Source organism: Rhineura floridana, chromosome 21 (assembly GCF_030035675.1).
Source record: "Rhineura floridana isolate rRhiFlo1 chromosome 21, rRhiFlo1.hap2, whole genome shotgun sequence".
NCBI lineage: Eukaryota > Metazoa > Chordata > Lepidosauria > Squamata > Rhineuridae > Rhineura > Rhineura floridana.
In genome coordinates, this window is record NC_084500.1 from 4,886,972 (window position 1) to 4,913,122 (window position 26,151).

A 26,151-nucleotide genomic window follows, 5' to 3' on the forward strand; every position below is an offset into this window, starting at 1 on the left:
CCTCGTCTGCACTGATTGGCCGCAGCTCCCTAGGATTTCGGGCAGGAGTCTTGTCCCAGCTCTACCTGCATGCATTTTATCTGGAGTATCTTCTGTCTGATTGGAATCCTCAGCTCACAGTTAAAGTGGCCAGTTTGTGTGCAGCAGCCGTTATATGTCGGAGAGCAATGATAAATCAATAGCACACATAGGCTGTGTAACTGGCTTTTTATCAGAATTTGTTTTGTTTAGTGGATGTTTGAGTTTTAATTATATCCTGTTGTTTTAATGTTGTGTATTTATATGCTGGTCTTTGACCGTAATAAATTTACTACTTGGAGGTGGCGTTGAACCTGGGACCTTTTTGCATGCAATGCAGATTCTCTACCATGGAGCTGTGGCCGTTCCTCCAAATATGACTAAGACTGGAAATGGAAATGGTTGACTGCAAATCAGAACTCTTTCATTTTGGCAGTGGGTTAATGTTTGGAGGAGGAAGCTCACCCAGTAAGCTAAACAAGTAACTACTGTCCAGCATAGAGTAGGTTGAAGGCATGTCAGCTGGGAAGCCTTTCTGCTGGGTTGGCTGCGGTTGCTTATTAAAGAGAGAGTTACAGATGTGTAACAGAAGGATGGGATGGGGAACCTTGGCTAAAGATTATTCCTTCATACAGGAAGGAATCTCTGAGAACATATACTGGACATCCTGGGGATTCCTACAAGATGTCTGGTCTTATTTGTACCGTTTAAAGTAATTAGCCATGAGCGGGGCAATCCTGCGGCTAACGTGCTACATGTAATTGAATTTCCCAGCTCAGGTCATGTTTGATGGCAGCACTGTAGTATGATTTAAAAGCCGATTTGTATTTCCCAGAATCTCTCTAGCATTCTAGCACACTCGGCGTTGGTTTTAAAATGCGGCCCACCAAGCATGTTTGTCCGGCCCTTGGGACCAGTGGTGGCTCCAGTGTCAGTGGGGCAGTGAATCCACTCTGGGTTTTATTCAGAACTTTCAAGGTGCTGAAAGGCTCTGACTAAAACCCGGAGCAGACTCATTGTCCTGCTGACATAGGAGCCGCTGCTCTCCATTGCTCGAGACTCTCCCAGTGCCATGCCCCTCACCAGCCTGCGCACTCTTGCTGAGAGATTTTGCCTGGCAGAGATGAGTCCTTGAACTCCGATCCTGCTTCTGGTTTGGTTTGGTTTGATGGAGGACAGAGTAAGCGCAGAAAGTAGCCTACTGTAGAAACGTAAAAAATTACATTCATTGCTCTGCTTTCATTTGCCTCTGGCCTTGCCCACCACAGGCATGTGGCCCTCCGAAGGTTGCCCAGGAGGGGATGTGGCCCTTGAGCTGAAAATGGTTCCCCACCAACTCTCCCAACGCTCCTGACTTGTTCCTCTGTCCATCACGGGAACTTGATGTGAGATTCTAGATGCCGTTTTCTGAACAGTGTGGGATGTGTACAACACAACAGTACAACACCAAGTGATTTGTTGGATAGACTTGTATCCTATCCAAGGAGGTGAGTCCCAATTACTTTTCCTTATCCCTGGCCCTCAAAAGCCGATTTGCATACAACTGTATTGCCCTGATTGTGGAAGGTGTATAGGTTCTGACTTCGGATAATATTCTCGGGAAGAGAATTCCCAAACTGAGGACTAGCCGCTGAAAGTGCACCTCTGTACACCCTTGCTTGCAGACCGGATTTTGTGTACAAATGACAGATTTAAAGTGAACAGCCCTAGTTGATCTTAAAAGGTTGCATTGGAAATCAGGCCTCCTGACCCTCAGTTGTTGCTTGGCAGTAGCCATTGCATCAGGCTGCCTCAGCAAGAGAGGTGAGAAGCTGGTCTCATTCCAACCATTTTGCTGAAAGACCATCAGACACCACCTACCCCTGAACTGTTTCTATGCCAGATCATTATTGTGAGATCTTCTGTTTAAGAATGGGTGCCTGAGTTTGCTTTCCCCCCCCCCTTCCCTCCTTGTCCGTTTTTCCTTGTGTGTCGTGTTATTTAAATTGTAATCCTGAGGGCAGGGACTGCCTTGTTGTAATTGATTGTATGTAAGCCACTCTGGGAATCTTTTTGGCTGAAAAGAAGAGTACAAATGCTCTAAATAAATAAGGATGGAGATGAGTGATGAGCCCAGGATGTTCAGGGCTTTACAGCTCATGGTAATGCCTTGAGTAATGAATGCAACATCTCACACCAGCTGAAGCCTCCAAACTGTCAATGAAAACAGATCTGCGTAAAGAGCCATAGTTCTGTGGTTCTTGGTTTCTGCTTGGTAAGAAAACAGTAGCAAATTGTTGCATGCCGTGATCAGCTGGATGTTTCTGGAAACTCCCTTGCAGGGTAGGAAGACCTGCTAGAGTTGGAATGGAAAGTGAAAGTTATCAGGGGGATGATATCAAAATCAGCCATTTGCACCGTGAGATGCAGTCTGTCCGGAGTTTGCAAGGATTCCCCCCACCTCTGTTTAGAGTAATATAGCTTATAAATGGAAATGGACTGCCTTCAAGTCAATCCCAACTTATGGCAACCCTGTGAATAGGGTTTTTATGGTAAGCGGTATTCAGAGGTGGTTTCCCATTGCGTTCCTCTGAGGCTGTGAGGCAGTGACTGGCTCAAGGTCACCTAGTGAGCTTCATGGCTGTGTGGGGATTCGAACCCTGGTCTCCCAGGTTGTAGTCCAACACTCTAACCACTATACCACACTGGCTCTCCTAATATAGCTTATAGCTGCCAGTCATGGGTAGGGTGGGCAGGGGAATAAGCTATATTGAAGCCCCACCTTTGGAAGACCTCTCATTTGGGAGTTGTCTACTGGGTGGAAGGGTGAGATATAAATTTAATTAATAATAACAAATTATTATTATTACTTAGCCACCTGTTCTCTGAGCATTGCTCACAAACTTTCAAGACTGCCTTATGGCCTAGAAACTTGCTTACTTCCTTTCTTAAATGAAAGCTGGGGTTCTTGCTCAGCAAGCTGAATTCTATGCCATGTAGTACATTCCACAGACTTTTCTGTGCTCTTGTGGAATAATTATTTTATCCTCACAACAACCCCATGAGATAGGTTAGGTTAAGAAACACTGACTAGTCCAAGGTCACCCAGTGAGCTGAGTGGGGATTTGAATGTAGGTTTCCCAGATCCTAGTGTGACATGCTAACCACTATACTATGCTGGGTGTATTACAGGGTAGAGCATAAGAAGAGCCTGTTGGATCAGGCCAGTGGCCCATCTAGTCCAGCATCCTGTTCTCCCAGTGGCCAACCAGATGCCCCTTATGGGAAGCCTATGGGTATATGCATCTGTTGTATTTAAAGATATATTCCCCACCCCACACGCCAGCCAAAAAACCCCAGAGTTATAATTCTAAGATACTGTCTTGTATTTAAACTGCTATATCTCTTGACAATATGTCTGATATGCACAGACGTTAATCAGAATTTGTATTCTCTTACTTTGTTTCCTTGCATCAATGAGAATATGGATAAGACTTACGGGTCTTAAAAACATGTACTGCCTTCAAGTCAATTCCGACTTATGGCCACCCTATGAATAGGGTTTTCATGGTAATCGGTATTCACTATTCAGAGGGGGTTTACCATTGCCTTCCTCTGAGGCTGAGAGGCAGTGACTGGCCCAAGGTCACCCAGTGAGCTTTGTGGCTGTGTGGGGATTCGAACCCTGGTCTCCCAGGTCGTAGTCCAACACCTTAACCACTACAACGCATGGTAGACCTGTTTTAAAAACCCAGTACAGTGGCACTGTGATTGTTGGTAAGATATATATGCATTGCTCAGATAATGCATTAATTGCTAGCATGGATCAATGTTCCTGGCTGCTATCGGAAGAGTCTCCCTCTCTCACCCCAGACTGAAACCAGAAATATCCTAAGAATTTAGATCAGGGTAGACCTCTGGCTCCCAATTGGTTTAACAATAGCAACAACAAAAAGGCTGTTTCCCCTTCTAAACTGGACAGTGGAGATGGAGGGAAAACCAGACGTGGATTTTTGTGCTGGCAGGACTGTGAGTTTTGCTGTTGAGAAGAAATTCATGGACTGGGCATATGCTTGGAGGCATCCTGAATTCTAAGGCTGTTTCCCACCCCAGTTTGGACCAGGCTCCAGTTGTTGGATTTCAGGGGGGGGGGATGTTTTTCAGCCAGAGGGCCGCATTCTCTTCTGGAAAGTTTCTGAGGGCCGCATATCGCAGACAAGGGGGAGGCCAGAGGCAAAAGTGAGCAGAGCGACAAATGTAAACTCTTCCTTTGCACAGCAGTCCAGTTTCTACCCACACTCGCACACCCCTCTCTGTCCTCCAGGCAATAAACCAAGAAGCATTATCAGAGTTCAAGGACCCGTTTCAGACAAGCAAAAATACTTGGGGTGTGAAGTAAGGCAGTGAGTCTGGAGAGAGTTCTGAGGGCCAGATAAACTCCGCAAGGGGGGGGAGCTTTAGGAGAAAACCGTACCCCTGTAGGAATACAAACCCAAAGCCGATCCCACAAGCCTGAAGTCTGCCTGCCCCTGATCTAGGTCATGTTGAAATCCACCAGCAAGTCTAGATGATTCGCACAAGCTCGTGCAAACATGGGTGCTGCAGGCTTTGTAGTCTGCAGTGAGTACAAGTTTCTGTTCTGCTTTGTTTTCTTGCTGTTAGCAGGGGAAGGAAACTGAATGGCTCTTGAGCCACCATTGTAAAGACTACAGTTGCTTCTTCCATAGCTGGACGAATTCCTAATAGGGCAGCGAATAAAGAATCCGAGAAGGTTTTATTGCCTCTCTGGACAAATGTTTTCTAAGCCTCAAATGACAAACGGAGCCTTCAGCCAGCCTGGGCAGGAAGTCAACGCTTGCATTTAGTGGGCTGGTAGATTCAGGGGAGGCGGCTTTGACTGTTCAAGGGGGGAGGCGTAATACCGCTATTTAGTTGGCATTTAAAAACAAACAAACCCAGAAGCTTCACGACTGGCTTGGACAGGAGTGGCCAGAGACAGTCAGTCTGATGTTCTATTTATATTATATCCTATAGGTTTCCTGTATACTCAAATAAAAAAGGTTCTGTTCCCATCACAGGGAGGGAAGGAGCAAACGGTCCTTTGCCGGAGACAAAACATTGCTGGCATTTCACCCACCTTAAGCAGACATGCTTTTGGAAATAAAACTTGCCGTCACCAGCAGATCTGTGTTCAAGGCAACGGAGGCTGTTCCATTTGGCTGCAATCCCTAGAGTTCCCTAGGAAGAGGGATTGATTGTTAAACCACTCTGGGAGGGGGATAGAGGGGGTCTCCTGACAACTCTCAGCGCCCTTCACAAACTACAGTTCCCATGATTTTTTGGCGGAAGCCGTGACTGCTTAAAGTGGTATGAAATGGATAGTGTGGAAGGGGCCTGAGTCTAGTTTATAAGAGGTAAAAAAGTGTCTGGTTAAAGAGAGAAGGAAAGCAAAAGCAAGTGGTCAGAGTGCTGGACTAGGACCTGGGAGACCAGGGTTCAAATCCTCACTCTGCCATGAAGTTTGCTGGGTGACCTTGGGCCAGTCACAGCCTCTCAGCCTAACCTACCTCACAGGGTTGTTGTGAGGATTAAATGGAGAGAGAGGAGAACCATATGCACCACACCTTCAGCTCCTTGGAGGAAAGGTGGGATATAAATGTAATAAATCAATAAATAAATGCAACAATACAGCAACTAGTACATAGGGACAAAGAGAACTATTACAATAGTTATTGTATAGAAATAGGACAACAAAAAGGGTAGAACCAGAGCCCTATTCCAAAAGATTAGAGAAATGAAAGGGAAATTTAAACCACGAGTAGGGATGTTGAATAATCAACAGGGGAACACACTGACTGACTGAGATGAAATAAAAGGAAGATGGAAGCAATACACTGAAGAACTTTATAAAAGAGATGCAAGGCTAACAGATTCATTCACGGAGGAACCATATGATGAAGAACCAGAAATTTTAGAATGTGAGGTAAAAGCTGCTCTTAAAATACTTGGAAGAAAAAATCACCAGGAACAGGTGGCATACCAATAGAGTTGCTACAAACTACTGAGACTGAATCTGTCCAAATTTTGACAAAAAATTGTCAAGAAATATGGAAAACTGAACAATGGCCCACAGACTGGAAGCATTCAATACAAATCCCAATTCCAAAGAAAGGGGATCCCAGGGAATGCAGTAATTATTGAACTATTGCCTTAATATCCCATGTAAGTAAAGTAATGCTCAAGATTCTACAACAAAGGCTCATACCATATATGGAGCGAGAAATGCCAGACGTCCAAGCTGGATTTAGAAGGGGAAGAGGCCCCAGAGATCATATCACAAACATAGGTTGGATAATGGAACGGAGCAAGGAATTTCAGAAGAAAATCACCCTGTGCTTTATAGATTACAGCAAAGCCTTTGACTGTGTAGACCATGACAAACTATGGAATGCTTTAAAAGAAATGGGGGTGCCACAGCATCTGATTGTCCTGATGCGCAACCTATACTCTGCACAAGAGGCTACTGTAAGGACAGAATATGGAGAAACCGATTGGTTCCCAATAGAAAAGGATGTGAGACAGGGGTGTACTTTATCACCCTATTTGTTTAATCTGTACGCAGAACATATCATACGGAAAGCGGGATTGGACCAAGATGAAGGAGGTGTGAAAATTGGAGGGAGAAATATCAATAATTTAAGATATGCAGACGATACCATACTACTAGCAGAAACCAGTAATGATTTGAAACGAATGCTGATGAAAGTTAAAGTGGCAAGCACAAAAGCCGGACTACAGCTGAATGTCAAAAAGATTAAAGTAATGACAACAGAAGATTTCTGTAACTTTAAAGTCGACAGTGAGGACATTGAACTTGTCAAGGATTATCAATACCTTGGCATATTCATTAACCAAAATGGAGACAATAGTCAAGAAATCAGAAGAAGGCTAGGACTGGGGGAGGGCAGCTACGAGAGATCTGGAAAAGGTCCTCAAATGCAAAGACGTATCACTGAACACCAAAGTCAGGATCATTCAGACCATGGTATTCCCGATCTCTATGTATGGATGTGAAAGTTGGACAGGAAAAAAAGGGATAAGAGAAAAATCAACTCATTTGAAATGTGGTGTTGGAGGAAAGCTTTGCGCATACCATGGAAAGCGAAAAAGACAAATAATTGGGTGTTAGAACAAATTAAGCCAGAACTGTCACTAGAATCTAAAATGATGAAACTGAGGTTATCCTACTTTGGACACATAATGAAAAGACGTGATTCGGTAGAAAAGACAACAATGCTTGGAAAAACAGAAGGGAGTAGAAAAAGAGGAAGGCCAAACAAGAGATGGACTGATTCCATAAAGGAAGCCACAGACCTGAACTTACAAGATCTGAACAGTGTGGTTCATGACAGATGCTCTTGGAGGTCACTGATTCATGGGGTCACTATAAGTCGTAATCGACCTGAAGGCACATAACAACAACAAAAGTGTCACCTTGCTTCAATTTCCTCTCCCTCCACCACCAATGGAGCAAAGTTGGAGTGGGGTGGAAGCTCTCTCAGTGCTGCAATATCCTGTTGTGCATTTTGTTTAGCAGGGGTAGGGTGATGGAAGAGAGACAGGTTGCTCGTTGCTACCATTATTAGTATGCTGCAAAGCTTTCTGTGGCTGCGGGGGGGTGGGGGGCGTGTTGTTGTTTTATGGTTTTGTTTTTATAGTATATTTGCTTTTATTTTTAACGTTGTAAGTAGCTTGGAGACCTTTGGGCATCGAGCAACTAAGACACCTAATAACATAATTCTGATAATTTTTAACATTCAGATGTAATCTTCAGCTGATCTGCAGTGTCCAGTTTGGTTAATTTTATTTGTTGTAAATGGGCTTTGTTTTTATATATTTTTATTGTTCCCTGCCAGGAGGTTTCAAGGGGCAAGCTATAAATATTTGCGATAAATTTATGCCTGGCCTCAATTCTCTTCTCCCCCCCCCCAGGCTTGTTTGTACGTTGCAGGCAGACTTGATTTATTTTGTTATTTCGCTACATTTACACCCCACTTTTTTCACCTCCAAGGAGCCCAGGATAGCATAAAGGTTTCTTTCTTCCCCAGTTACAATCTCACAACAACCCTGTGAGATAAGTTGGGCTATTAGATAACGTAGGAGGAGCCCTGCTGGATCAGACCGGAAGTCTAGCTAGTCTAGGGCATGAAATGTGCACCTGTTCAAATTCTGCAGTGCAGTTCACCAACCAAACAGTGTTTACAAAAATGCATATGTTAAGGGAAAGCATAAAAATGAATATATGAGTGAAAAGAACATGCAGAAGTGCATTATATTGGAAATAATTGCTTGCAAAAATGCGTACTTTAATCAAAACTGCCTAAAATTGTTTATTAGAAGAAATTCACACTAAAATGCTGGAGAATTTTCATGAGGATTTTTTTTTTAAAAAAATGCAAATTGCTGCAGAAACAAGGAGAACTGAATTTAAGACTGGAAAAACTAGAAACTGAGAAAACTGGCATTGACGGGTCTTTCCAAGCACCACTGTTGCATTTGATATCCTCTGCCGCAGCTTTTGCCAAGAAGGCTGCTCTGTCAGGGATAGCTCCTTGCAAGTTCAGAGCAGATTCCGCTGCCCCACTGACACGGAGCCACTGCTATGTTTAGCAGACAAAACAAAAATGAGAGATATATAGTATGAGAATGTAGAATTGTAGCTGTTTGAGCACTTTTTTCTTTCCTTTGGAGTGACCACGTGAGACTCTTGGGATGTGTCTATTTGTACTTTGCATAAAATTTGGCCAGGGCTGCTGGAGGCTGCTGGTAAAATTGCTTTGGGAGTGTAGCCAGCCCACCAGCTGGCTACACTTTTCTATAACTGTAAGGCAATAATGACCATTTAGCCACTGGGGTTCTCTCTTTTTCCTCCACCTCCATGCTCGCTAATGAAAACATCAGTAGATGACCATGATTATATACTGCTGCTGCATTAAGCCCAATGAGTGGTAGATGTGAGCAGCTCATTTCTCTCTCCCTCGCCCTGCCCTGGGTCACAGCAGGAACTGCCTGGATGATCTATAACTGACCGGACTAAAAGACAGCAAGTGCACTATAACTCTGGTTGCTAATAACACTTTGGCTGTGCGTCCCGTTTGTCCCCAAAGGGGATGCTTGCCGTATTGATGCAGTAGAGCCGGTGGGGGGGGGACCTTTGGCCTCCAGATGTTGCTGAACAGCAACTGCCATCATATCTGGCCATTGGACACGCTTTCTGGGGATCATGGGAATTGTAGTTCAGCAACATCTGGAGGGCTAAAGGTTCCTCACACCTGCTGGAGAACAAGGGTTGAGAATCTCATGCCTTGGGGGCTAGATGCGGCCCTCGAGGGCTCTATATCTGGCCCTCAGAACTCTCCCCATACTCCTCACTGCCTTGTTTGACACCCTGTGTTTTTGCCTGGCTAGAATGCATCCTTGAACTCTAATTATGCCTCTTGCTTATCTGGGAAATAGCCTTTTTGCTGTTGCTGTTGTTAAACCAACTGCGAACCAGAGATCTACTAGCAGACCCCAATCTATTTTCTGATCAACCCTGATCTAAATTCTTAGGATGCTTCTGGCTTTGGGGGCGGGGCAAGAGGAGAAGACACTGCTGATGGCAGCCAGGACCTTTGATCTATGCTAGCAGTTAATACATTATCTCAGCAATTAATATATATTATCAGGAATTGCAGTGACCCACCTACCACTGGCATGTGGCCCTTGGAAAGTTGCCCAGAAGGAAATGCGGCCCTTGGGCTGGAAAGTTTCTCCACCCCCCTGCTGCTGAGAGAGATGACTCTTGTGAGCAGCTGGCATTTTCTGCAAAATAAAATGACAGTTTCCGTGCCCTCTTGTGAGGGTGCTACAGCAGCCAGTGTTGTGGTGTTGGTTTCCAAAAAATCCCCCATCTCTGTTTAGGAAGCTGTTTTGAGGCAGGGAGCTTGTAAGGCTGGCTTCTTAAAGTGCAGAGTTGTTCCCGATTGGAACGTGAGATGCACAAGCCTGGCCAGCTTTGGTACAAGACAGAGAAACTACTGTCTGTTCGACTGGAAACAGATTGCAGATAGCAGTGGGAAAAGGCAGCCCTGCGAGTTTCAGCTGAGGGCCCCAAGAACTATGGCAACGGGGTCATTATGCTGGGGACTTGCTTCAGCAAAGTGGCTTCTCAAAAAGGCTTTCTTGGCTTACAATCTCTTTTCTCTCTCTGTTTCTCTCCCCCCCCCCCCACTTTTAAAACTTTTCTTTTCTTTTTGACCTGTTCTTCACACTGTTCTTATTTGACTTGGCAAGAGGGAAATGGAAAATGGGTAGGAAAAGGAACTCCAGAATGATCAGGAGTCTGGTCCAGATCCCCTAGGACAGGTGTGGGAAAACGTCACCCCCTTGATTGATTGATTGATTGATATGATTTGATTTATATCCCGCCCTTCCTCCCAGCACCCCTTATTTATTTATTTGTTTGTTTGTTTGTTTGTTTGTTTGTTATTTCATCATCAATCTTTATTTACAGTCAACTGACCACAAATATAAAGCATAATACTGGGAGTTACAAAATCAGACTACATAGTAACACAGGGTACAACAAGCAACAAACGAGGTTATATTTGTTGTTGTTGTTGTTATGTGCCTCCATGTCGACTACGGCTTACGGCGACCCTATGAATCGGTGACCTCCAAGAGCATCTGTCATGAACCGCCCTGACTGGGTTTGATTACTGTTATTTATTATTTGATTTATATCTTGCCCTTCCTCCCAGCAGGAGCCCAGTGTGGCAAACGAAAGCACCAAAAACACTCCAAAACATCATAAGAACAGACCTTAAAATACATTAAAACAAAACATTTCCAAAAATGTTATTTTAAAAAGCATTCAAAACATCTTCAAAAAAAAAAGATTAAAAACGTTTTTTAAAACACAGACTGGGATGAGGTCTCTACTTAAAAGGCTTGTTGAAAGAGGAAGGTCTTCAATAGGTGCCAAAAAGATAACAGAGATGGTGCCTGTGTGATATTTAAGGGGCGGGAATTCCACAGGGTAGGTGCCATACACATACATGCTGTTGAACTACAACTCCCATCAGCCCTAACAAGCATGTTCCAATGCCCAGAGATTATGGGAGTTGTAGTTCAACTTGAGAGCCAAAAGTTCCTCATGCCTGCACTATGACAGCGTTTCCCTTAAGGCAGCGTTTCCCAACTAGTTGGCCACCAGATGTTGTTGGACCACAACTCCCATCAGCCTCAGCCAGCATTGCCAATGGTCAGAAAAGATGGGAATTGTGGTCCAACAACATCTGGTGGCCCACTAATTGAGAAACGCTGCCTTAAGGGAAAGCTGCAAGCAGGACCCGAGCTCAAGAGCACTCTCCGCTTGTGAGTTGTAAGAATGACAGCTAGATAGCATATGGTAAGCACTTGAAAGCCCTATGCAAGTGTGAAGCATTATGATTAGGGCTGTGCTAGAATTCCACCCAATTTGGATGTGGTACCAAATTGTCCATTAATTATCTATAGATCGGATTTTTATGTAGCAATTTTCTGAAGCTATGTTTGAAATCCACCTTCAAAATGTCAATATTAAGAACGAACATTTTATCAACATTTCCTTCCTTTCAAAATACCAATATTTGCGAGGGGGGGGAATGGATAGGCAAAAGCATCATCTAGTGGACAAAGAACGAACTCGAAATACTTTCGAACTGGCACAAGACAACAGATCCCATCCCTAATTATGATAGTTATCTAATAATTTAGTTATAAAGGGAGGCGAAAGTAGGAGGGGAAATTGTGTGTGCACAGGCAATTGTTGGGAGCAGAGGGGGGCGGAAGGTGTATGCATTGGGGGAGGATGCCTGGAGCAGCCGTATCTATTGTGTGTAGGCAGGGAAGACGAAAGCGAAAAAAAGTGCCTGTGTGCCTGCAGCAAAAGGAGAGATGGAAAGCTGGGCCCACCCATCGGCTTTGCTGAAAGACTAGTTCCGTTTGGTTCCTACGCTCCCTGACCTGTTTCCGTTCCATCTGGTCACATCGTAAAAACTGGTTTGTAACTTCTCAGAATAGGTTCTTAAACTTGCTTGTTTTCCTCTTCCCTCCTCCTTACTCCCTTTTTCCTTTTGTGTCATGTCTTTTAGATTGTAAGCCTGGGGCACAGGGTTGTGTTGTTTGTTACTGATCTTCTGTAAAGTGCTCTGGGAGCCATTGCAGTGCAGGGGGGAATGCTTCCCCCATATTGTGGTTGTCTTCATGAGATTGAAAAACTTCAGCAACCTGGTTTTCTGCTTGCTCCTCTTAAGACCTGATCTGGGGACATGGATGTTCAGAACCAGCTGTGTCTTCTTTCAAGGGTGACTCCTCTGGTATTCTCTTGTTAGCCATTTTATTCCCCATCTTTCTGTAGATCATTCTCGGATCATTTCCACTCCAACAATAATTGCGTTCCTTCTGGGACTTAAGCCAGAGTGAAACCTTGTTCAGCTTGGTGTGTGGTAATGGCCTCTGAGCATGTTCAGACAGCCTTTTCAGTCATTTCTGAGCAAGCACAGCCTTCCCCTGTGCTTCCAGGATTTGGGCTGTGGCGCTTACAGTTCAGGCAGTGCAGTATCAAAAGCAAACTTTGAGCGTCGCTCACTCCCCTTTTATTTTAATTTAAGCCCATGTGGTGTAGGGGTTAAGGTGTTGGACTACGACCTGGGAGACCAGGGTTCGAATCCCCACATAGCCATGAAGCTCACTGGGTGGCCTTGGGCCAGTCACTGCCTCTCAGCCTCATGAAAACCCTATTCGTAGGGTCGCCATAAGTCAGAACCGACTTGAAGGCAGTACATTTACATTTAGTTCCTTCTCTCTCTCTCTTTTCGTTTTCTGGAAAGCAGTCCTGTCTTGATCTGAAGAGGTTCATGGTGGGGTGGGGCTTAATTACGCCCCGTGATTATCTCTCCTTCTGCTTCGTTAACCATCTCTTTGTAAAAGTTGCATCTCATTTCATTGGGAAAAGAGATCGTTTCAGCTGCCACCACCCTCTTTCCCTGGCCATTAAGTGGTGCAGTCCTAATTGCCATTGTTGTTCTTTGGGGCAGCAGCAACCCTTTTTCTCCAAGCAGTCACAGCTTCTCTCTCTCTCCCTTTTGCCCCCAAAGGGCTGCCTGCACCTACCCATCCCCCTTGGTGCTTTTATGTCGGAGGCTGATGAAAGAGTGCTTTCACGTGGAAATGCAGACCTTTTGCTAATGATCAAGATCTCCAAGGGTCCCTTCCACGGCTTGATTCCTAGGAGGGCCTTTGAACAGTTGTGATGGTTATGAAAAGGATCTCTGTGTGTGTTGTGATCTGATGTGAGTTTCCCCCTTTCCACATGCCGAAGATGGGTTATCCGTCTCCATTCTCTGTGGATGTTTCCAGACTGTCAGTATTTGCAGGAGGATTGCACTGCTTTTTGGAATTTTAGGTTTATGGAATTGGAAGCGCTCTGTCGCCCTAGCACTAGAATTCTACTTTTTTTAAAAAGGACAATTTTTGGTAGTTAGGAAAGTGAAGGAAAAATGTACCGGGAAAAATGTGGTACAAATGAATGATGAACAGGAAGACACATAGGCCCTATCTGCACCGCACATTTAAAGTGGTGTCTTGCCATTTTAAACAGTCATAGCTTCCCCAAAAGCATCCTGGGAGCTGTAGTTTGTTGAGGGTGCTGTGAGTTGTTAGGAGACTCAAATTCCCGCACAGACCTACAGTTCCCAGTGTGGTTTAACAATCTATCCCTCTTCCCAGGAGGGAATTTACAATAGGGCAACTTTATGTATGGATGCAAATGTAGAAATAATTAATTTAATTGGAAAGGCAGTGTATCTCACTCTGGGGGTGAAGACTGTGACCTTTGTGCTTGCTCAGTTGGCTGTCCAGATGCTGCTGGTTAATATGCAGCTTCAAGTTCTCTCTCCTTAGGATTTGCTGTCTTTTGAAATGAGCTTCTCCTGGATAGCCCTTCAGATTTATTAATTGATTTATCTATATACCCCTTATATGCCAAAATGGCTTCTAAGGGCTTTACATTATAAAATCAATTATAAAATACATACATAATTAAAATACCCAATTACAATTCAGCTGGAACATTAAAACATCCTAAATTGAAATGTACACTAAAACAACCCAGTTGAAAGCCTGATAATTAAAACGGTTAAAAAACCAAACTACCCAGTTAATAAAATCAGAAGTTTAAGTGCAGAGGAATACTTTCCTAAGCAGGTAGGTCTTCAGGAGCCAGCAAAATGCCTGTATTGATGGAGCAACACAGAGGCTGGCTTTTTCACTGGTGGCACCAGCGTTGTGGAGTGCCCTCCCTGCTGAAATGCAAGAGGATCCATCAGTATTGATGTACATTGTTTTACGGATTGGTAAAAGCAGTGGCTAACGGACAAAGGACGGACTTGAATTGATACTGGCCTGTTAAGTCGGTCGAATGCTTTCAAACCAGCACCAGCCAATAGATCCTTTCCCTAGCGTATGGCCACCCCACATGAGTGTACCTCTCCAGGCTGGAACGGGGGACAAGAGTCGAGTCACACCCTTTATCTCTAGCAAGCAGTCCTCAGGGCAGCCCTGTGTGAGGCATATTGAGGTTACAAAGGTGCTTGTGTTCACTTTTTCTGATGTTTTCACCCCGAAGGCAGAGCCTTGGTTTAAAATACATCTGAAAGTTTCTTAATTCACTAGAAGCATCAGTAAAGGTTTTCTTTTTTGGGTGGTAGTGGTGGTGGTGATTGTTCAGCATCCCTCTCTATTGCTCCAAGGTCAGTCACCTGAGCAACAGGCTGTGAATGGGTGAATGAATCCATCCATCAAGGAGACCTGTCACCCCGGCAATATGAGAGGGGAGGAATTGGCAAAGGATGGAAGTCATCCTGTGTGTTAGTGCAGGAAGAAGAGCTGATTTCCAGAGCGTTGTGACCTGGTTGGCTGGCTGTGTCTTGTGTGAGGGAGGATCTATTTGACAAGGAAGAGTCCAGCTGCCACTCCCATTGAGTTCCAGGAGCAGAAAGTGGGGGGAAGATTGAGTGGGGGTGGGTGGGAATATGCTGAGCTGAAACCCATTGCTGTTGTTACTCTCCTTTGGCTACTGTAGTTTACCTTTATTGGGCTGATGGCTTCATTGACGTGTAGTCAAGCCTCTTGAGAGCCACATGTCAAAGTAGGCATGGCCAACATGTAAGAGTGAGTGCAGCCCACTTCATTTAATTTTTTTTAAAGGACATTATTTTGTGGGGGGTTTGGAGGGATCACAAATACCTTTTGACATCGCAGCAGGGAATCTGTGGGTCAATATTTTTTTCAAAAATAATTAAAATATTTGATGGGGGCTCAAACTTTTGGTATCACAGTAGTACAAACCTAGGTTCATTACTTTCAATGGGTCTCCTGTAGGGATGAAATGATCTGTCAATTTTGGTTCTCTCAGTTTCTCAGTTTCTCTAATCTTTGGTTCTCCAAATCTGTGCAGCAATTTGCATTTTTTTAAAAATAAAATTCCCATGAGAATTCTTCAGCATTTTAGTGCAAATTTCTCCTAATAAATGCCTTTTTGTATCCAGTTTTGACTAATGTACACATGTTTGCAAGCAATTTATCCACATATTTTTGCATGGTATTTTCACCAGTGTATTTTGTGAACATTCCTTGGTTGGCGAACTGCATTGCAACATTTGGATAAGTGTGCCTCTCGAAGGATTATGGTTCTTGTATTATTTTGGAAAGTGTGGATTTGGTAAATTCTGCTTTAAATGCGTACTGAATCAAATTTCTCCCCCATCCCTAATCTGCTCTGAGTACGACGTCGTTGGAGCTGACCCCAGGTGTGGGGAACCTTGGCTCTCCAGATGTTACTGAACCACAGTTCCCAGCATCATTGGCCATTCTTGTGGGGGCTGATGGAGTTGTAGTTCAGCCAACATCAGGAGGGCCAAAGGTTCACTGTACACTTACAGAGAAAATGATGGAGGAAAAATCCATGGCCCTTGCCGATAATTGCTCAGCGGAGTTGCCACGTTCTGCAATATATGTCTGAACACCACAGCTTAAGAATATATAACTGGCAGTGCTGCTGTTGGAACAAGCTGTAAGTTCAAAGACTGAATGCAGAGAAATGTGTGGCTACATCCTGGAAAACTGCATTTTGCCAAGATTCCTCGGGTTGACGGGGGAGAGGGGCAGGAGGAGGTGGGCTTCCATCTCCTATCATAAGCTGCAAAAATGTGTCATCTTGGGTCACTTGCCAAAACATGTCCGCATCTGTATGATGATGGAGCCAGGTAGAAAAGCAATAACTCCTTGGATGCTGGTTCCACAACATGCCGGTTGTGAATTTCTGTTTTCTCTGGGCTCTTTGTAAACTGGTTAGCTCAACCTGAAGTGGACCTCTTCCTCCTCTTGCTACACTCTTTTGCCTAGATTTTTGTCTCGTGGGCTTCGGTGGTTGTTTTTTGTCCTGTCAGCTCAAAAGGTTATCCCCGGTCAATACAGAAGTGTGTTATCTCTCCCCATCCACTGATGATCTGCTACCCTTGCATTTCTGGAGAACCAAGTGTGTTATTGAAGATGACATTGGAAAGCACTTTGGTTCTAACGCTTCAGTGAGCATTGACCACTGGAAGAAGGAGCATGTCTGTGTGTTCTGAGAGCCAGTGTGGTGTAGTAGTTAGAGTGTCAGACTAGGACCAGGGTTCAAATCCCCACTCGGCCATGAAGCTCACTGTCACAGTCTCTCAGCCTAACCTACCTCACAGGGCTGTTGTGAGGATAAAATTGGGAGGGGTGGAAACCATGCTTGTATGCCACCTTGAGCTCCTCGAAGGAAGGGTGGGATAGAAATGTAGTATAAATATAGCCTTACCCACATGTGTAGAGGTAAATTGTTCTTTCCCCCTATTAAATCCAGATTTTGCATGCAAGCTCTTTGAGGGCAGGGACGGTGCATATGAAAGGTGGTCGAGCATCATACACTTCAGTGGTGCTGCGTAAATAATACAGCACACGCACACAAAGGGCAGAAGTTAACCCCAGAGAGAACTGTGGAACTGCGTGTGGTCGGGGCCATCCAGACCCGCTCTCGGATGCCTCCTCCGCGCCTGACTTTCCAGAGACTCTCCTCTTGGCTAGCTCTTGAGTCTGACACGGTATGACCTCGAAGTTGTGCTCTTTGCATTATTTATCCATGCCACATCCTGGGATGCTCAGGAGCCTCGTTATTAACATGGTTTATGGCAAAGACAACTCACTGTAGGAGAAAGCCTGCCCTGTTTTTATTAAACCTGTGAAACTCAAAAGGCTGTATTTAAAAAAAAAAGCTTCTTTTGACATGATTAGTTGTTTCTCGCAAGTGTAACAAGCTGCAAGGTTGCCCCCTCTCCAGCAGGGTCTGTGCGCCGCATGAGATCCTCCATCATAATGCTTTTGTTGGTTTGTGTTTTTAAATACTCAGACTGCAGCTTGTCCCTGAACAAATCGAGGAGCTGACAAATAAAAAAGAACCCCAATTTAAACTGGTCAGAATGTACCATTGTGCAAGAAGTATTATATAGAACAGCAGTGAGAAACCTCGGGGCCAAATGCAGCTCTTGGGACTCCTCCTGGCACCTCCCCTAGTAGGCCACACCCCCTCTCCCTAGTAGCTGCCCGGATCTACATCCTACCATGCCTTCCTTGGCTGGCTGCAATGTATGCTTGGGAGTACGATAAACCCCACCTCCACTATGCATTTGAAGCAGTTTCATACCACCTTAAACAGGTATGGCCTCCCCCCCCCCCGAAGAATCCTAGGCACTTTAATTTGATAGGGGTGCGGAGTTGTTCGGAACCCCCTATTTTCCTCATGGAGCTACAATTCCCAGAGGTCCCTGGGGAGAGGGGTTGATTGACATTTTAGCCTGAATTTCTCTTAAAATAAAAATGACAATCCACAACTTGGTATGCAGTACACTTTTTTTGCAAGGAATTTCTCCTGATATAATGCATTTTTGTATGTGATTTTTTGCTAGTAGTTTCATTTTTTATTCACATTTCCCCTACAACATGCATTTTTGGAAATGTTGTTTGGTTGGAGAACTGCATCTTAAAATTCAGATAAGTGTGAATTTCGACGTATGGCTGTGTTTCGGTTCTCCCTGTTTTGGAAAGTGTGAATTTGGTAGATTTGGCTTTAAATGGGAAATGAGTCAAATCTCTCCCTAACCTGTAATGCTTCATGACTCCAATGGCCCCCCAAGCCATAATAAAAAAGTTTGGGGTTTCACTGTTGTTTTATAGCACATAAACCTATCCCAACCAACAGCTTTCCTGATGGTTGCCAAGAGGTTGCTAGGAAGATTCTCCCTCTTCCACGGCCCATAGCAAAGGTGCCCACAAATGATTTGTTACAGAGTCAGCCAAGCTGCCTCGAGGAGAGCAGGGTTTGCAATACTTACTTATTTTTCATTTTTTACTCTTCGAAAGCTACTTCAAAAGTCGCAATGGCTAGGTAAATCTGAACTCTCCTTTTGAATTTTTCATTGTCGGTTCTGATGATCAGCCAAAACAGGAGGAGGGGGGAAAAACCCAACTGTGTGAATAGAGTAGTCTGCTTGCTGTATAAAAGTGTTGTGCCCGCCTAGTGTGAGTCAAGGTCAGATTAAGGTGGTTGGGGGCCATGGTACAGTTCCCAAAATAGGGCCCCCTTCTCCCCCCCAAAAAAGGAAGATCTGCAATAAAGTACTACAAAATACGTCTTGCAGTATTTTAAAGGCTTATTTGATTTATTGATTTATTGATTGATATCCTGCCCTTCCTCCCAGCAGGAGCCCAGGAGCTTAACACATTTATTATGGCTTAAGGCTTTGCGAACTGCAGAAAAAAATATGAGCCTGTGGAGTTTCACAATTCTTAGCAAAACCCACAAACAAACAAAAGCTATTTTGCCAACTATGATAAACAAAAAGAAAATAGTCTTTCTCATCCACGCACAATTATTGTGTAGCAGTACTTGTAGAAAACAACACATAGTGACTACCTGATCTTGGATGAGCCTGTGAGGCATCCTTCCCTGGCTCTCCCTGTCAGGTTCCTACCTGCGCGTGGCTACTGCCTGTCACTAGGCACCACCAGGGACTCCACCAGTCCGGACCGCTCTCTCTTATGGTTTCTCTCCCCGCTCTAGCACAGATCTCAACAGATCCCCCTGCTAGGCAACCACCAGTAACGTCCCAATACTAGTATTCCCAGAGACTCTGAATACTGGTATTGTTATTCTCTTCACCGCTGCCACCATTTGTTACAGTTCCCCTTCAGCCTTGGTCATTACCTTACCCTCCCTTCTGGTCTGTGAAACCCCAGCCAAGGATCAGGCCTTTGGTAAACCAAATTAAGTATTTATTACAGCTAACAAGATTAACAAGATTAACAAGATTAACAAGATTTCTTCTTAAGGCACATAAGCATATGGTTTTACTCAATACTAATCCGAACTCCACCTCCCTCCTTCTCCACTCTCTCCTGGTAAAACACTCTCTCCAACCCCACCAAGCAACCCACTCAGTTCTCTTCTCCCCCCCATTCCACTCTCACTCTTCCTTTTATACATTCAGCCATTTTAAACACTCAGCCAATCATCTCGCATTCTACTGCCCATTCACTCCCCCTCCTCTTTCACTCCACTTACCATGTATCTTCTAAAACAACAACACTTACCATATATACATTAATATAGGAACATCACAGAGCCCACCACAGAATGTGGCCCTCAGGCCGGAAAAGGTTCTGCAGCCCTTGCTGTAGCTCTATGTGGGTGTTCAATCCTTGTTGAACAGGATTGTCATCGTCTCTCACTGTGTCTTTTTCTCTCTTGACTTTTGGCAGTTCGCCGGTTGGTGGAATGGAGCAGTCATGAATGGTCATGCCTTTTGTCAAGACCCTCCTTCCCAGCTTCCTGACTGGAGGGAATTTTGTGAGCTGCACGCCCAGGCTGCCGCCGTGGACTTTGCTCAAAAGTTCTGCCAGTTCCTGAAGGAGAATCCCCACTACGACACTCCTGGGGCAGAGACCTCCTTCTCCCACCATTTTGCTGCCAACTTCTTGGACATCTTCAGCCTGGAAGTCAACCGGGTGTTTGTATCAGATTCCCCCACCAGATACAACATTGTGCCATTTGTGGGGCTTCAAAACTGCCACATGCCTTATGGGCAAGACCTCTTGCCGAGGAAAGAGCAGACCTCCACGGAATCTCTGGACAGCATGGACAACCCTGTCTCCTCCGGCAGGTATCTAAGTCAATCACAGCAGGTCCAGGCCCGAAAGGTCTCCTCCTACGGCCAGTCCCGGAGCTCGGAGGATGTCTCTGTCCATGCTACCTCTAAGCCAAAGTTTAAGAAAGGCTTCTCTTTGAGGAACATGAGCTTGTGCGTGGTGGATGGCATGAAGGAGATGTGGCACAGGAGGTCTTCCCCAGAGCCTGGCGCAGAAGCCACACAGAGCAGACGGTCCGAGAGGGAACACTGTCCTCCCGGAAACAAGGACCACGGCGATTCCAGGGAGAAATGGACCCACAAGCTCCGCCTTTCAAAGGGGCAGTCCTCCAAAGTGGATCTGGTGGATATTCAGAGAGAAGGAACCCTCCGATACATGGTTGCCGATGATACGAACTGTGTGGGGACCTCTCAGTGGCAAAAGTGCCGATTGATGCTAAGGAAAGCCGTGAAGATGGGAGGGGAAAGGTTCCTTCTAGAGTTTTACGTTCCTCCCAAAGTAAGGATTTTCATAGCTAAAGCTTCCCTTGTATATGTATTTCTTGGCTTTTTTGTTTGAATTGGGGTGAGCTTCTAATTATAGCTGTGGAGAAACCAGCTGACCAACGGGCAGAGACCAGTGGGGAACCAAATGTTTCTCGGCGCTGTCAGTGAACTTTCCCCCTCGAGAAATCAGTTCAGGAATCCTCATCCTGTAATCTCATTCCCATTAATTACATGGGTTGTATCCAACCTGGTTCTCCTTGGAGTAGACCCATTGAAATTAATGGACCTAGGTTAGTCATGCCCATTAATTTAATGGGTCTACTCTGAGTAGCATTAACATTACATAAAACCCAATTATTTGAGTACCATTGCCAAAATAGAAGGGGGGAGGAAACCAAGACATCCCCCCACCCCAAAATGAGGACAGGATGCTGAGATAGAAATGGAAAATCAGAGGAAGAGATGGAATAGTTGACATCCTGACCCGAAGCACTCCACGCTTCAACAGTTTGTTGTAGGACCCCCACTTGCCCCTTTTTGCTTTTCAGCATCTGCAGATGTTGGTCATTAAGCAGGTGAGCTATATGACATCTGGAAACAAAAAGTGGTCAGCATCCACAAAGAACCACAAAGAAAGAAGGAAAAAATCCCAAAATGCTGAGAAGAAATTTATTTCTTATGAAAACCAAACATGTTTCAGCCTCTGGTATTTCTTTTCAGCATTTTGAGATTTTTTTCTGTTTCTATGTGAGCTAAATGACATCACACTATTTCGATATATACAGGACTTCCCCCCGTGCACCCTGTGCAGTGTAATAATGAGCATTTTGCTAAGGCTGTGATAAAAGGCCCCATCTCACAGAATGCCTCTGGGGTAAATGCACGCATGTATGCATGTGTAAAGACATATATGTACGCATGGCAGCTGTCTTCTGTCTGGAAGAGAACTCTTCCAAAGGCAGCCACGCATAGAGCATGTTGGCCCGTAGTCTGATCTGGATGTCGCAAAAACCCCAATGACTAAAACATGAGTTGTAATGTTGGTGTGCGTACTCTTGCATCACGTTGCTTTTGCTCCAAAAAAAAAGTCAAAATTTCTGAATGTAATATTGCAGAAATGTGGTAGATACTGTGACTGAAAATTTGGGGGAAATTGAGATACTACCGCTAAATGAAAGAGGGGGAAACAATCTGGGGGAAGGGAACTGACTAACAAAAATAAGATGTTGTTCAAAAGTGATATACCTGGGGGTCTGAGCTTATTTTACATGTATTTATAGAAGTATTTGTATACCACCCTCTCGCAAAACGTCAGGGTGGTGTGCAGCAACATAAAAACATTTTAAAACAATTGTTAAAATGACTAACTACTCAGAACACATTTTAAACAGCTGCATTAGGCCTTGTGGCACAAAAAGGGCTTCAAGAGATGCCTATACGCCAAAGGTGAGGATGCCTACCAAATGTTGCCGTTCCTGTTGATGTTGATTCCACTAGATGCTGCCTGGTTGGTACGGATTTATGACAGGGCTTTCTCAGTGATGGCCCTCCATTACGTGGAATGACCTCCCTGGCGAGCTGTGTCGGTCTCCCTCATTATTAACATTCAGGAGGAATTTTAAAAATATTCCTGTTTACCCAGGCATTTGATGACTGAAATATACCATACCTGACAATCGTGGTATTATTAGATGTGAGGATATGTGACTGTTTTTAGCTGTTCTTGATTTATTTACAGGTTCTGAATCTGTTGTTTTGTTTTCTTTTGATTGTATTGCTTTGATGCCTTGCTGTTTGCCTCCGCAGGCTCCTTTCTTGGGAGGAAGGGCAGGACAGAAATCTAATAATTAACAACTAAAAATATACTGAGTTAGACCTTTGGTCTCTGCAGCCCTGTATTTGTGGCTTTCCAGGGTCTTAAGTAGAAGTCTCTTCCGGCCCTCCCTGAGATCCTTTTACTAGAGATGCCTGCAGGAGGATGGGACCTGGGACCTTGTGCATGCAAAGAAAAAGGGTGCTCCCATTGAGCTGTTGTTCCCTTGGGTGCGCAGGGCCCGTTTCCTTCCTTTGTCTTCCCCTAAAAGGCTGCATGTAAAAGCAAAATGAATTATTGCCAGCCAACCTGGAGGCTTGTGTGCGTTGACTCCTTTCCTATCTTATTCTTCTGTATCTTGTGTTTCTTTCCTCCCCCCTCTTTAGTCGATTGTCTGTCCTTGAAAAGCCTGGGAAGTGGCGATACATAAGCAGCTGGTTAATGCCCCCCTTTCTTGAAGCTTCACGTTTGTTCACTTCAGTGTAGCTAAAAATGCCCCTTTCCCTGATTGTCTGCACCTGCCTTTGCCGGCCTGGTGCCTTCCAGTTGTTTTGTACTACAACTCCTGTCAGCACCCAGCCTGGACAGCTGGGCTACACGGTAGCTTGGGAAAGGAGTCCTGTTTACAGCGGAGGCTGCCGGCCCGCACCTGCCTCCCTTCTGACTTCTAACCAGTCCAGGGGATGGCGACCTTGTAGAACTCAGCAGGAAGGAGTTGGCTCTGCCTGGCCTTGGCTGCACCTACTATTTGGGCTTCCTGCTTACCACTCCTCCAGACCCAATGGGCGCCAGCCACCACTTGTAACAAGCTGAGCAGGCCTGGATCTAGTGAATGCCTGTGTGGGAGGCTGCCTGAGAACCAGGGCATGGGAACCCTTGAGCTCCTGCAAACAGAGGCAGAAGATTTAACCCCATTGCCATGTTATAATTGATTTTGTTTAGCAGGGACTTAGTCCATTGATTATGTTGAACCACTACTAAAAAAAAAGTACTTATTTCTTTATTAAATTTATATCCTGCCCTTCTTTCCAGAAGGAGTCCCGGGTAGCAAACATATTATTACTACTACTGCTGCTACATCCAGGGAGTTCAGGTGATGTACATGCTCCTTCCCCTACTGATTTTATCCTCACAACAACCCTGTGAGGTAGAGGTTAGGCTGAGAGTTTGTGTCTGGCCCAAGGTCACCCAGTGAACTTCATGGCTGAGTGGAGATTTGAACCCTGGTCTCCAAGGTCCCAATGTCCCTGACACTCTTAACCACTACACCACACAGTTTTGTTCGGGAAATTGCAAGTGAATGGCTCAAGATAGGGGGTTGATGGTTCTCTGGATGGGCTAGTATCTAAAAACAAGGAAAGAAAATATTGCCCACATGCATTGTGGCAAGTGATGGAGAAATGTATTGAAAGGTGTAAGAAGGCATGTAACTGCCCCACAATCAAGTTGGGATGGATGTTCATTGTCATTGCCTCATAAACAAGTCAAAATGAATGCTCAATAATGCTCTTTTTTTTTTAGAAAAGCTTTTATTATAAAAAACAAATATTTTTCCAAAATAACAATGAAGACAATAGTCAAGAAATTAGAATAAGGCTAGGACTGGGGAGAGTAGCTATGAGAGAACTAGAAAAAAGTCCTCAAATGCAAAGATGTGTCATTGAACACCAAAGTCAGGATCATTCAGAACATGGTATTCCTAATCTCTATGTATGGATGTGAAAGTTGGACAGTGAAAAAAGCAGATAAGAGAAAAATCAACTCATTTGAAATGAGGTGGTGGAGGAGAGCTTTGCATACCATGGACCATGAAAAAGACAAATAATTGGGTGTTAGAACAAATTAAACCAGAACTGTCACTAGAAGCTAAAATGATGAAATTATCATACTTTGGACACATAATGAGAAGACCTGATTCACTAGAAAAGACAATAATGCTGGGAAAAACAGAAGGGAGTAGAAAAAGAGGAAGGCCAAACAAGAGATGGATTGATTCCATAAAAGAAGCCACAGACCTGAACTTACAAGATCTGAACAGGGTTGTTTACGTCAGATGCTATTGGAGGTCGCTGATTTGTAGGGTTGCCATAAGTCGAAATTGATTTGAAGGCACATAACAATGCATAGTAACATCAAATGCCAGATGTAGGGGAAAGATTTCTATATTATATTTTTGCAATTCTCTGACAGTTAGGTCATCTTGGGGACTGTCCTTAAAAGTGGCACCTCCCAACTCTGGACTTCTATTACCAAATTTGAATGAATCTTTTATGAGTCCCGCATTTGTATATATCTGGCTGGGTCTCACTGACTTCCTAATTAACAAAACAGATAAAGCCACTCCATTGTTGAAAATATACACACAAAAATGTTTATTGATCCATCGACCACTACTGATAAGCAAGATTAACAAAGCCAGTTTCTTTATGATCTGTTGATCTTCAAGAATTCTTTCCCTAATATCAGTCACAATATTTAAACGTGTGATAACATTTAAAGTAACAAAAGGACTATTCCCATTTACACTTCCTTTCAAAAGAACTGCATCGGATCTACCAGGAAACCATTCTAAAATGGGATGCAACAATCTGTCCCTCACACCCTTATAAAAATTACAGTCCAGAAGCATGTGTGCTATAGTCTCAATAGCACCTGAAGCACATGAGACAAATGGTATACCTTGAAAGTGTCCTTCCATTGTCATATAGGGCATGGCATTGACCCTAGCAAGAGCAAAAATGCTCTCCTGCACTTTGGCACAGGAAGTTCGTTTAAATAAAGGGCACATTCATTACTGGGGGGACATTTAATCCTAAGGAATGATTTGACAAGGCTGTCATATACCGTCTTCCAAAGCAGCTACTTTACTCCCAACTTAAGGATGGAAAATGGAATATTGGTGGACAGCAAAAGAGGTTTAAAGACGTTCTTAAAGTGAATCTAAAAAAAATGTAACATGAGCATCAAGAACTGGGAAGTCTTGGCCCATGAACGTCCCAAATGGACGTCAGCTATTATCAAAGGTGCTGTTGACTTTGAAGAAGCACGGATGCAGGGTGAACGGGACAAACAAGCTAAGTGGAAGGCATGTCAAACAAATCCTCATTGCAACCATCTTCCATCTGGAAACTTATGTCCTCACTGTGGGAGGCTGTGTGGATCCAGAACTGGCCTCTACAGGCACTTACAGACCCACCGTTAAAGACTTTACCTTGGAAGACAATCTTAGCCACGAGTGATCGCCAATGAATGAAATTAATACTGTTTGTCAACATTCAAAATACAGTAGAGCCCCGCTTCTTGGCATTCCGCTAATACGACTCCTGCGGGGGTGATCAGCTGGAGAGGGGGCTGGAGCTCCTCTTCTGGTGCGATCAGACTCGCCCGCTCGATCTGAATGCACTGGAGGACGGGAAGATCTTCTGTTCCTCAGGGGCGGTCAGACTCACGCACTCCAGCTGATCGCGATGGAGGAGGGGAAGCTCTTCAGCTGTAGCGTGCTACAGCTGATCTCCTCTTCTGGTGCGATCAGACTCCCACTGG

The 26,151-nt window shown here is 44.5% G+C and overlaps 1 protein-coding gene across 6 annotated transcripts in view; it reads left to right on the plus strand.

Moving 5' to 3' along the window:
• SH2B2 (SH2B adaptor protein 2) overlaps positions 1 to 26,151 on the plus strand; it is a 65,100-nt gene that overhangs the window by 11,932 nt on the left and 27,017 nt on the right. For 5 of the 6 annotated variants that reach the window (XM_061604998.1, XM_061605001.1, XM_061604997.1 and 2 more), the window contains 2 exons: positions 1,287 to 1,505; positions 19,924 to 20,808. In XM_061604998.1, the coding sequence (XP_061460982.1) occupies positions 19,951 to 20,808 (858 nt within the window). In that variant the 5' untranslated portion in view covers positions 1,287 to 1,505; positions 19,924 to 19,950. The remainder of the gene's footprint in view (positions 1 to 1,286; positions 1,506 to 19,923; positions 20,809 to 26,151) is intronic. The other variant, XM_061604999.1, reaches the window with a different exon arrangement.